At 38.5% G+C, this 12,598-nt stretch overlaps 1 protein-coding gene across 2 annotated transcripts in view; it reads right to left on the bottom strand.

The window, feature by feature from the left end:
* CCNY (cyclin Y) overlaps positions 1–12,598 on the bottom strand; it is a 127,143-nt gene that overhangs the window by 44,804 nt on the left and 69,741 nt on the right. Inside the window, exon 2 of one of the 2 annotated variants that reach the window (XM_010585443.1) lies at positions 4,869–4,943. The exons of the other annotated variant lie outside the window; for it this stretch is intronic. Within the exon in view, the coding sequence (XP_010583745.1) occupies positions 4,869–4,943 (75 nt within the window). The remainder of the gene's footprint in view (positions 1–4,868; positions 4,944–12,598) is intronic. 2 annotated transcript variants of the gene reach the window in all.

The raw sequence follows: 12,598 nt of genomic DNA, 5'->3' as shown, positions 1-12,598 counted from the left end.
GTGTTCATAATGGTGGGATAGCCTGTCCATTCCCTGTTGGATGAGAAGCCATTATTTGTGATTTTTTTATAAGCAAGCAATCTCACATAAACAAGGCTGTATGTGTGAATACTGTGAAATAATTGTGTTTAATGCAGACATAATGAAAAGAAAATAAGAAAAAACTTTTAAAAATCCTTACATAATTTTCCTCCCAGGGAGCAGAAAGGAGAATCACACATGACAGATGTTAGCCATGTCACTTAGTACATGCTCAGATCCACAATTACGGACATTGTATAAGAAACAGAATTAAACAGGAACAGCAGGAAAATTCTGATCATCTAGTAAATAGTTAAAATGCTTGAAATCTTGCTAAAACACTGCACTACACTTAAGTTCCACACACTGAATTTATCACCAGCAAGGGACATAAGTAATCTAAAAGGAAACAACAAAATGATGGTAGATACTCACTTCTAAGAATAGCCAAAGTATTTGTATAGTATTGCATATTGCAACGTATAGGCAGTAAACAATTCTGATAAGCTGCATGTAAACCTAATAGAATACATAACTGAAAATTAACACCTATGAACTGTGAAATTTTGAACACAGTTAAGTATTTAACAGTGTTTTAATAATATAAACAATTATATCGCATACAAAGTTCTTATGGACAAAATCCTATAAAGACAGCCTGCACATATACTCCAAATTCCATTTTAATCACCTTTTTTTCCCTACCTTAGTTTTTCTCTTCTGTATTTTCCCTTGTATCCATTATTCAATTCCCCATGGAAGTACAATCATCTATTCACCAAAGCAACAATATCACTCACAGCTCATTCCCATTTGCTATTTCCAATCTCTGGAAGAATACATTAACGTATTTACACACACCCCTCACTTCTCCCTGCTCAAGCACCGCTTGTGCTGCACATTCTTCTAAGCACCACGTTGACCTCCTTTCCCCTATTTTCCCCATACAGCAGAAATTCAGTTAGCCTGGACTCTCCGGTGAGGGACTCCAAGGCGGCAGCTGTGTTTTTGTGCTTCTGGCCCACTCTGCCATAGTGTAAGGCTCAACTCTTTCCAGAACATATGCCGATCAGGAATTGGGCACAGCAGAAACCCACTTTGTCACAACCGCTCTCTTTTGTGATCACAACCCTCTCTTTAAACAAGGGAAAAACAACTATTGCACAAGGCAAAAGGCCACTTCTGCCAAGCTAAAATGACTGTAAAGAAGTAATTCCATCACTTGGCTTCAGTCAGTTTAAAGATGCTTTGCAGTGCTCACATAGCACAGTGTGGTTTTCAGCAGACCAGACCGTAGTGTTATAATTAGCCATCATTTTCTAGCATAAACTCCTAACTGCAACTCCAAGCTTTTGGCTTTCAAGCATTGGGTTTTGATGAAATGAAGCTGAACAGATTTAGAGTCAGTTTAAATAATTAAACTTCTACTTTCTTTCTAACATTTTAAAACTTGAAAGCTGGAATGGAACTCTTCAAGTGGAGACTGAGATGCTGCCAAATTATCAAAGTTTTCCTCATTTTAAGGTCAATGATCTGTTCCTATTTCTGCAGGCACTTTCAACTGTTAATGTTGAACTTTCACAATAGTAGGAAAATATATCATCCTGAAATAAAAGGGAGTAAGGAAATACAAACACACATACACACATATATGTAAGTGTGTGTGTATATGTATGTATGTCTGTTTTTTTCATTGAGCTGTAGTAGAAACTTCCCTTGTGCAATTTCTATAGACTATCTTAATGTTACCCATATCAGGATCAAAGACAAATTCCTTGAGGATTACAACAATAAGGATTACATTGCATTTTGGGGAGTTTGTAGATCGTTTCTTTTTGTTTTATCTGAGACAGGAAGCTGGTCCTAGTTAACGTTAAAGAGTAAGTGCAGCTTACTTCACTTCTAGCCACTATATAAATACAATTTCAACATTTTCTTTGTCTGAATCCCATTGTTGCACTGATACTGCAAAATTTAGCCAGTACACTGTATGTGTAAAGCCTAATGTAAGTTAGGAGAGGCGGACAGCTGTAACCCACTTAGAGGAAAGACCATTAGCAGCACCCTGAAGTAGCAACCATTCCCCCCTTGCTATTATAAGGAAAGGAAGTTACATTATTGGACTGCTGAGATTTGGAAACCCTAGCTTAACCACAACCACACACTAAATAAAGCATAGCTTTTCAGTCACCTAGACCATCCTGCTTACAGGCCAAACTCAGAAAACAAGGGAGAACTTGCATAAAGCACTCTCAGAAGTTAAAGACATAAAAGGTGATATTCTTTACTACCTCCCTAAACAGAGAGCATTACTTATGTAAGATTCAGAACCTAGAAAAGTCCCACAAAGAGTTGGAAACGTTTAGAAAAGCTACCTTAGTTGGGAATCAAATTAGTATTTATTGTGTCTTCAACTTTTCTACAGATTCATTGAACTCTCAGGTAATTCAGGATGCATTCAGACTACCGACTAAGAGGGACAGGACAGATTTAGATGCTTAGCATGGCATCCAAGCTTCACAAACCAATGGGAAACTGAGACCACATAATATCCAGAGATGCCATGTCCTGTGTCATTATATTTGGGGTAGTCGGCTTGTTGCTCTTCATCCACGTGTTGATCACAAGCAGCTCAAGCACAGCTCCTATGCCAGGACAGTACTACAAGATTACCAGTGAGGCTGAAAGAGTACAGGGCTACTAGAAAGCCAAACATGGAACTGCCTGAAGGTAACATTGCCAAGTCCCTCTAGCACATAGTGATGGACTCGGCCATTTCCCACTGCACAAACATGTGATGTACACTCAAGAGTCACACCCAGATTCTAGATGAAACCTTGAGTCCTGATGCCCCTCAACTCCCCAATATGCGTATTTTAAATGTGTGCAGGTTTTATCTTATAGAAGTATTTTTCACTTACAGTCAGCAGGAAGGTTTGCCAGCCCAACACTATACAAGTAATGGGGAGAGGTAGTTACATGCCCAAGTTAGCGTTTTCAACGTTGCCAGCTCAGCTCTCCCCTCCTACATTGTCTTAAGAAGTCTTGGGGTTCCCTAGACTCCACAGCAGGCTGTCAGAATACAACCCTACACACCCTAAAAACCCCTTGTATTTTCCCCTTAACAAGCATTTTATTGCATTTTGGTGTTAGGCAACATCCTTGAATAGTATGATAACCCCTACAGCTCACTTGGTTCCACAAGGGGCCCAAAGTGCAGCCAAGCAAAATGCTTACTACTGTGAGTTGTCCCACCAGAATGGGATGGTTCTTGGCAATATGTCAGTAGATAAATGTTTGCAGAATCTTTTTTCTCTTGCACAAGCAAAACAACCTTCGGAATTTTTCCACAGTGATCAAGGATAGCTGAACAGATCTTACACTCCTGTTGATAAATTTTCTATATTGTTCTCACTCAAAAATACGTGCTTCGTATTACTTAAACTAAAACAAAGTTTCATAGGCCAACTTTAACATGGGTGTAAACTGTCATTTTAAAAAATGCTTACAGTTAACTCCATGCTGCAATAAATTAACCATTATTACTACAAGAAAGAATATTCATCAGGTCTGGTCAAAATTTTAGCTGTTGGACTTGGGATTTTTTTTTGTCCTTTCTTTCAACAGGCTGTAACAAGAAACAGGTAGCATCCATACGGGATTATACAGTCTCAAACCATTAAAGAAACACTATAAAATAGACATCAATCTTCATAATACAGTGTACTATGGAAATATTATCATATTCATTTTACAGACTACCAAACCAGATTAAAATGGTAAATCACATCCAAAACCACATAATAAGGCATTGACAGAACCAGGGCTAAATTCAGAAGGACTATCTGAAGGGCAAAAGAGGTACTCACATAATCAACTCCTCAATTAGGGCCTAAATGTATATCCTCTTTGTTCTAGTCATGCTCAAAAATTAGCAAAAAATATACAGTAAGTGAAAACTACATTATTTTTAAGTGATGTGTTTGAAACTGCAATTTACTATGTAAATCAAAAACAGCATTTATAGGCAGCAGGAAGAAGGACAAAGAATTCATACTGAACAGTCAGAATTACAATGTGGAAACTGCTTTGAAAGTCTTGGTAGAAAATAATGTGTTTTGCATTGATTATTCATCTACTTCTAAAACAACATGTCATACATGTTCAACAGGGAATGAAAGAGCCAGAATAAATGGCCTCTATTCTACTAACTCTGTCAAGAGGCTTGCTTAACAGATATAATTCCAGCAGGATCATTTTGTCTATGAATAAAAAAATACTCCAGACAAATATATGATTATATCAAATCCATAATTGGAGAAGAGGAGAGAATGTTTGGGTGGGATGGGGGTTGTTTTGTTATTAAAATCTAGTATTGAGTTCATGTACAGTATCAGCTGTATTGGAGGAAACTCTGGACTGTCTTCTTAGCTAATGTAAACTGCCATTTTCTCAAGAAAATACTCCCCACATATTTCCCAGAAGTTTGGCCTAAAGTTCAGAGTTTAAAAAAAAACAACAAACAGTTAGAGAGAAAATTTTGGATTCAGGGAAAGTATTTTTTAAATATAATTATGTTACGCTTTATCCATATTTGTAGCTCTGATATGACAACTACTTGGAACTGACAATTTCAGGACATGACAGGACTCAAACCTGTACCTTCTACTACTGGTCTGACAAAATAATTAACTAAAGGTGTGACTTCTTTCAACTCTAACATGATGCCTATAAAAACCTCTTTTGGGGGGAGAGGAATTATATATTAAAAGACTATCACATACATTACAACAAAGGGTTTAGGCATAACTGCAACAGCAAATACTGTAATAAATTCAGTAACCTACCATCTGTTTGTGATTTACTGAGAAATATCGTACTGGCTCGTGGATGATCTGATGGGTTGAATTCCATGTTCAAATCTGGAAAGAAAAAAAGAACAGCACAAAAACATTATGATTATCCAACGATATACACAGATTTTCTCATTCTTTTTAATAAGACCAAGTTTACATACTTCAGCAGCTATTGTAAAACAAAGTCCATCTTGAGGCCCACTTTTTTATCCTTCTTCACACAAGCGGCTCTTTTTGGCATGCAAATCATTTGCATCAACACAGCTTTGGGATTAGACTTCAGTTCTAAGGGCTGCTTTCAGATTAAAACAGATAAAGCAGCTCGAGAAGTTTGTACACAAGAAGTCAGGAATTATCCGTTTACCATCAGTTTCTTCCCACTATGCCCCAAAGCCATTGCTAAGCACAGGAACACGGCTTGTTATGTGTAATTATAGAATAATTAAGTACTATAAAACAAATATGCAACCCTCTGTAGATAGATGGGTTTCCAGGATTACATGTGACTAAAATAAGTTGTTATTGCAGCTGAACGTGAACAAGTTAAGTCTAGGCCAGAGTGTTTTAAATGGTCAAGACTACAAAAACTTAGAACTTTCCCGGTACTTCACAGATGAACATATTCCCATCTGTGACAACTTCTAAAAAAAACCCCAGAAACCAAACCAGTCCTAAAAAACTTTTACCTGGTTAAAGATTCGAATCTATCACAGCTTATACAAACTTCTATGAATGTTATTTTCCCTATCAAGGTTAAAATCCATTGAATTTATTTGTTCCGAAATTCCACTCCATTACCAATTTGTCAAAACTCATATGACTGCATCCACTTGAAAGCATGCTATTAAATATCACACATTTCTTATTATTTTCTTGCTCTCTCAGTATGGCTATCTCAATCTTAGTTCTCTTACATTCTCTTGATCTCTAGATACATATTCTCTTGCATTTGATGCAGGCATTTATGCAAAACTACATAAGAGCAGTGATACGTTTATCTTCTGTTATTATCCCAGGCTTTCTACATTTCTCTAACTCCCCTTTCATACCTCCGTGAAAGCTCAGCAAAACTGGAAATTAAGCCCCACATCTTATGAAAACAAAACAAAGTCTTTTTGCCCAGGGGTCAAGTTCTCCTGTCTACAGCTTTCCCTGTTCCTTCACCATCCATCACCATACTGTCTTCTCCCTTTCCCTTTTATTTACTAACTTACTAGGTCTCCCACTTCCCTGCTTTTTTCTCCTGACCACATACCTCTCTACAAATGTATTTTCTATTTGTAGTTTTCCCCTTTATGCTCTCTTGGTTTCCTTTTCATCTCCCTGCATTCTGTAGCCCATGAGATGAGCTGGTACATGCTGCTGGTACCTGGACACAACTTCTGGAATAAACATAATCTTACTTAAAAGGAAGAACCCAGAAACACAGAAGAACAATTCCTCAATTGGAAAGGGGGCTTATTATTATTATCAAACCCACAAAGGAAAACAAATCTAGGAATTTCGAGGGAAAGTCATTTTGATTCTCCCAGAAACCACAGTTTGCAGCCAAGTTTGGAGAAGACTCTAGGAATGTCATCTTACTACTAGGAGTTCTGACTTGAAAGGACAACTGTAAATTAGAAAGAATGTTTTCCTGTTACTTTCTGCATCTTATTTAGACATAGAGAAGAAGAAAAAAAAAATCATCGAGATAGATAGTGTTGGTGTAAAGATTCTTTTCCATTTCAGGACAGTTTTTCCATTAAGATGAGTTCAAGATGCAATTCATTAAGTAAAGAGTAATCAGCATTTTAAAATGGCAAAATACACTGTCTTTTATCATCCTCTTCATCTTTTATCAAACAGCGCAATACATCACCACAAACAAAAAAAGCCTTTTTTTAAAACCACTACAGATAATTTTTCTACAAATCTTTTAAAGTACAGCAATGCAAATTCAGTCAACAAAATAGGACCAGCAACATGAAACTGAACTCAACTTACAAAACACTGCCCCTGAACAAACAAGCATTCCTTTCCTTCAGCCCTAGAAAATTAACTGCTCAGGGAGTAATAACAACTCGGTAGAGGCTTACAGTCTGCTTGCAGGGCTGAAAAGAAAGGAAAACCAATTACCACATCTTGCAGTCAAGTTGCAACTTTTTAAGATTCCTGTGTTCTAGAAGGCTGTACTATGCAGAAGCAGTAAACCAACAGAGGACTTAAAGTCTTTCTGAAAAAAAGCACAGACTACCAAAAAGCACTAGCTCTCAGATAAACCGTTATTCTTCTGACAGGAGCTGAAAGAAAGCCTGCAAAATCCAATCTCCACAGCCGCAGAGGCCAGACCAGGGTTTTGGAACCATCTTGGGAGAGGCAGCTACCCACTGCCAGGCAGTGGCCGTGGCTCCTTCCCACCGCTGAACCCTCAAAGCACCACGCGTCCTCTTCTCTCCACATCCCTTCTCTCACATCCTCCCCAGCAACAGCAGCCATCAAACACATCCATCTGTCTTTCTCAAACAGCCTGCACAAAAATCAGAGGAGAACACGGGTATGGGGAAGGGCAAAGCCAGCCAGGGCAGGTTACCCAGCAGAAGTTGGCCCGAAGAAGGACAAGTGCTGCTGAGAGGCTGGCTCACCACCTCCCTTTGAGGAACAGCATGGGTCTCGTGGGCTTGCAGGCAGAAGGAAGTGCTGTTTGGTGTGTACCTGCAACTCGATCGCTCACAGCTCCTCCAGGGAAAAGCGTCAGGCAAATCCGAGCATCCCTCAGGCCACCTGTGGGACCACATCACTCCAGGCCACCACTGCTGGCGTACAGGATGAAGTTTCACAACACTCGAGTAAGATTTCAGTCTCTGGTTGATCTTAGATGTCTTAATTTATTGTACAACTTGAAAACAAATGCCTTTTTGAATTGGCAACAAAATCTTACAAATCTGTCACTAGAAACTGTGATACAGAAGAAAGAGATCAAATGATATATAAATATCTGAAGCTAGTAACTCACCACCAAAGGGCATTATCCATCAAAAGGTTACCTGCATCCTAAAGAAAATAATACATTCATACTGCTTTATCATCACCAGTAGTTCTAATCTTTGAAAAGTATCATGAAAACCAGCCATAATGTGAAAGGTTTACCTGTTTTGTAATGGAATAGTCAAAGAGAGATTTAAACTCACACAAACAATACTCTAGTATTCAAAAGAGAGGAAAATGAGAGACAGAATTTCAATTATTGAAATCTGCACAAAAAATTTCTCCATTGCTAGCAGTCTGCTCTGTGACTCATCATAGCCTTACAAAGGAAAGATTTAAAGTGGGTACCTCTTCCAACAGTTACCCTGCACTCCAAAATCAGCTTTCAAGATAAGGTCACTGTCTCATAAACAGTCCAAATCAAAAATCTTTCACTGTAGATGGTCTTTCCAGTTAAACAGATGCGGAATATTTTCCTACATAGTTCATAGTTTTCATAGTTTGAAGGTTGTGTTTTCTTTTTTTCAATACTACAGGACTGTTCAGTTATGCAAAACATAACTCCCATCCTGTAAACACCTAAACAGTGTGATACCCCATGAAAATTTGGGGGTTTGGTCTTCTCAGGATTAGGAACCAAAGGTGTATGTCTATAAACACATATATACATACACACGCTATCTATATCTATAGATGTATATTTAAATCAAACCTAACTTTTGGTTAGCCAAAGCAAAGTCAGCCTCAGGTACACTTCAGCTAAGAGATCATGTGTCTAACAGAATTCACACCATTTTGGAGGATTTGGGCAAGACCAGAGTTACAAATGCATGCAAATATACTTAAGATTGCATTATCTTCCTTGCTTAGTAGCATGCCAAAATAACAGTTATTATAATGGGCATTCAGATTTATCATGTCGAAATAAATTCACTCACTGTCCAGAAAAAAAAAAAATTTTAAAAAAGGGAGATTTTTCATATAACTTAATTCAGTACATAACTGTGCTAAGTTTAAGACAACAACCAGAAGACCACAATGAGATTCACCCTGTACGCTGTGAGAAACCTAGTTCCTAAAGCCACAGTAGCTGCATTCAAATATGGCCATAAAAAGTAGCGAACTGTAAAATAGTTCAGTTTCAAACTTGGGCTAAAGCCCAGGCAAGATTTTAAATCTCAAAACAAGATCTTAAAAAGCATTACTGAGACCAAAAATACTGAATACAGCCTCAATTTGCACTTTTTAAAAGGATAAGAATAAAGTTCAGGTAACTGTGGAAGAGACCTACAAGAATGACTGAAGGACTGCAGAAAATGCCTTCAAATGAGAGTCTGAGTTCAAACCGTTTAGCTGATGAAAAAGGAAAAGTAGGAGGTGTCTGCAGTTCACATGTACCTTCACAGGGGTAGAAGAATAAGTACTAAAAGGTCACTCTAATCTAGCACACAACATAACAAAAACGGTGGAAAATGAGAGCAGAAAGATCTTAATTATGAACTTAGAGGAAAAAAAAGGGAGGATAATTAGGCACTCGAGCTCCACACCCAAGGAATGTGCACTCAACTTATTTTGATGTTTTCTCTTTCTAGAAGATTGCTTCAGCCAAACATCTTTAGGCTTTAGTCCAGCATGGGTATTTAGGCTCAATTTAAGAGCAACTACATGCAAGTTACTGGCTTATGATTCATATGCAGGTCAGGTCAGATCAGATGATCCTGGGGGCCTCTAGCTTAAGTTCTATAAAATCTTCAGAAATAGCAATATTTAAATTATTAAGCACAAAACCACAGCAAATCCCAGTGGCACATCCGTAAACCTTCTAAAACTGCACCAAACAATCCTTTAGAAAGAGCTACATTTTCAGACTTGTGGTCAGAATACATTATGCAAGATAAAAACAGAAAAGGATGAGACTAGATCTTTCATGGTAAAATTTTAACAAAAAACCCCAACCATTTCTTCAACTCACGAGTCTGTTGAGATAAAAACAGGCACCACAAGAGGATGAAGGATGGGTGCTGTAGCAACTAACTTCTGGGCAACACGCATCAAAGCTTCTGCAGTGACACAAACAGGAAAAACCAACACAGTCACTGCTTTTATAAGAGTGCACGTGGGCTGCAGCACAGGGAGCAGGTCTGAAAATGTGTTTACTCTATCAGAAAAGTAAGATGTTATTTCCTTCCTTTTGAACAATGAAAGTTGGGTAAGTTTGGACTGCCAAAGCTCTGATGCTGATTCAATAACAGACTAAAGTCTAAACCGAGTAAAACATTTGTTTTAAACAGTTCTGAAATAATCTGGTGAAATTACTTTCCTTCCTTCCCGGCACACCTGGGACCATAAGCCACCACTGCCACTGCACAACCACCACTATCATTAAGGAAAGAGAGAGCGCCACGTACTAGTTTAATGACCTATCATATGCTTAAAAATGAAATCAATCCATGTCTCTTCATCCCAGAATATTCTCCTTTTTTTTTTTTTTTTTTTTTTTTTTTTTTTAAAGGGACTTCAGGTAAGAACAGAACAGACCCATCCAGGGCACGTCACAGAGGAAACTGCAGCTGACCGGGCACTACACAAATTACTTAACTTCTTTGCCATCTTTTCTCCACCCACTACCTTCCATTACAGAGGAACCGCCTGGTATGGCCCGATGGGTGGGAAACAACAAAAACTGCACAAAGGTGCTTATCAAGAAATTAAAAGAATGCGAGCAACGAGCAATGTTTAAGCCCTACACATTTCCAGGAAGCGTGTCAAAAGAGAAGAGAAAATAATCTCCACGGGAGCAGAGGGAAAGGGAAGCACAGGTCACCCAAGGGAAGGGAAAGGCTTTCACAGAGATGCCAAGGGCAGGGCTTTCTTTCAGTGTGCCCTGATGCGGGCGAGGAACGGCACAGCCGTGCCTCCCTTGCCTACACCACCTCCGTGGTACCAGCAGGACCTGAGGTGTTATTTCTCCAGCTGGTTGGCAGAAAGAGCGAAGCTGTTGCTCCAGCTTTCAGTGTACCAGCCCGAACGAATGAGCTGATGTCATCTGTGGGAATGGAAACAGTATTCTCCAGGCGCAGACTGGGAGGTAAGTTTCTCCAACACTGAACCCAGAAAAAACTGCTGAAATAAATTTCAAAAGTCTCATCACACCTTAAACCTTTCTGCTTCTCTTTTACTCTGGTGGGCTGCTATTAACAGCAATTAGCCGTTTAAATGTACAGTAATGAAAATATTCCCTTAAACATTATTATGTTACTATAATTCCCTCAGGAGTTGGTAAAAGTTAAATGGATACCTCAGCTAAGAGCATCTCCCTCATCTGTCTCTAGTCAAATGAAGAAAAAAAACAAAAATGAAAAAAGAACAGAGAGCAAAGAAACAAGACAGAAGAAAGCAATCTTTCACCATTATTATCCATTTTCTTAGACTTTTTTTTAAATCACCATAATTTATGCAAAGGAGCCACAGTACAATCTTACATTTGGAAAACCATATGACTAAATCTAGTCCTAAAGTTTCCATTAGAGACTTCAGTACATTAATGTCTCTAAAACACGGGATGTGCCAAGCACTGGGACTAAAATAATACACTGGGATGAATAAATAAATAAAGCGCTGGGGTGCTTTCTGTTCAGAAGTTTTTATAGCTTTCAAGCCAAAATAAGACTGAATTGTATAGGATGATTTCACTGGGTAATAACGATAACCGCATCTGCTTTTACACTAGAGCTTCCAAGATGTGAGATCTGCTACTAGAAGTTTCAGTTCATGCCATTCAAACATCACACAATCACAGCATAAAGATCTGTCAGTATCAGACTGCAAGATTTATCTGTACCTTTTTGCAGTACTTCATGTCTAGCATAGCAGCAACTAACCTACCCCAAATGAAAATGCCAGCTGTGTTACTGCCTGCAGTATTCTTGTAAGAATGAATGTTAATGATGATGTTCCAGTACACTTTAACAGTGATTATGAAAAGAAAAGAAAGTTGGGAGTTGGAAGGCTTTCAAGAGGCAATTGGCTGGAAGGGTAAACTCCTTCAGGTTTGGCTAGGTCGCTGGAAAAACTTGGATGTGATCTTTGCTACCCTGGAGCTATGGTATTCTCTGCGTACCATTCCAAGCAAACGACGGCCACGACATTTCTCAGCAAGCTCCAATTACACGGTGACTCTGTTCCAGGCTCTGCTCTGATCTCGGTCTTCAAGGGAGACGCAGAGATAGTTCATCAATAAAAGGAGCCCTCTGTGGCAAATAATGCTCGTTTCTGTACAGTTATTCCTGACCAGTCAGCCAAATTACAACATAGACCAGTTCTCATGGACACGGCTGTATTTATGTTCTCTTCTAGAAGGAAAATCACATATATAACTTTTCACAGAACAAGGTTTGTATCCAGGATTTTTAGTTTTGTATCATTTTTCAGGATTTACGTTCCCTTTCACAGCAGTCTCTCCCAACTAACCAGACACATCTCAAGAGCAAATTAAATCATCTGACATTATGTGATAGGCAAGTCTCTTTTTCAGCGTCTCCTTATATTTAAAACAGAAAATATACCAATTAACAAAACTTCTCCCTCTCAAGTTCATCTCATGAATGTCTCCCAGGTATTCCAATACTGCATTTATTAGCTTTTGCTTTAACTGTAACCAAAATGAAGTTTAAAAGTTTTACTGATATTTAAGATAGCAGAAGATAAGAAAAAAAAATATGCAAACACATATCCCCCCCCCCCCCCCCACCACA

This window comes from Haliaeetus leucocephalus, unplaced genomic scaffold (assembly GCF_000737465.1).
Source record: "Haliaeetus leucocephalus isolate CR32 unplaced genomic scaffold, Haliaeetus_leucocephalus-4.0 Scaffold0, whole genome shotgun sequence".
Lineage (NCBI taxonomy): Eukaryota > Metazoa > Chordata > Aves > Accipitriformes > Accipitridae > Haliaeetus > Haliaeetus leucocephalus.
The sequence above is the reverse complement of the archived record's forward strand: the minus strand, read 5'-3'. Positions and strand labels throughout refer to the sequence as shown.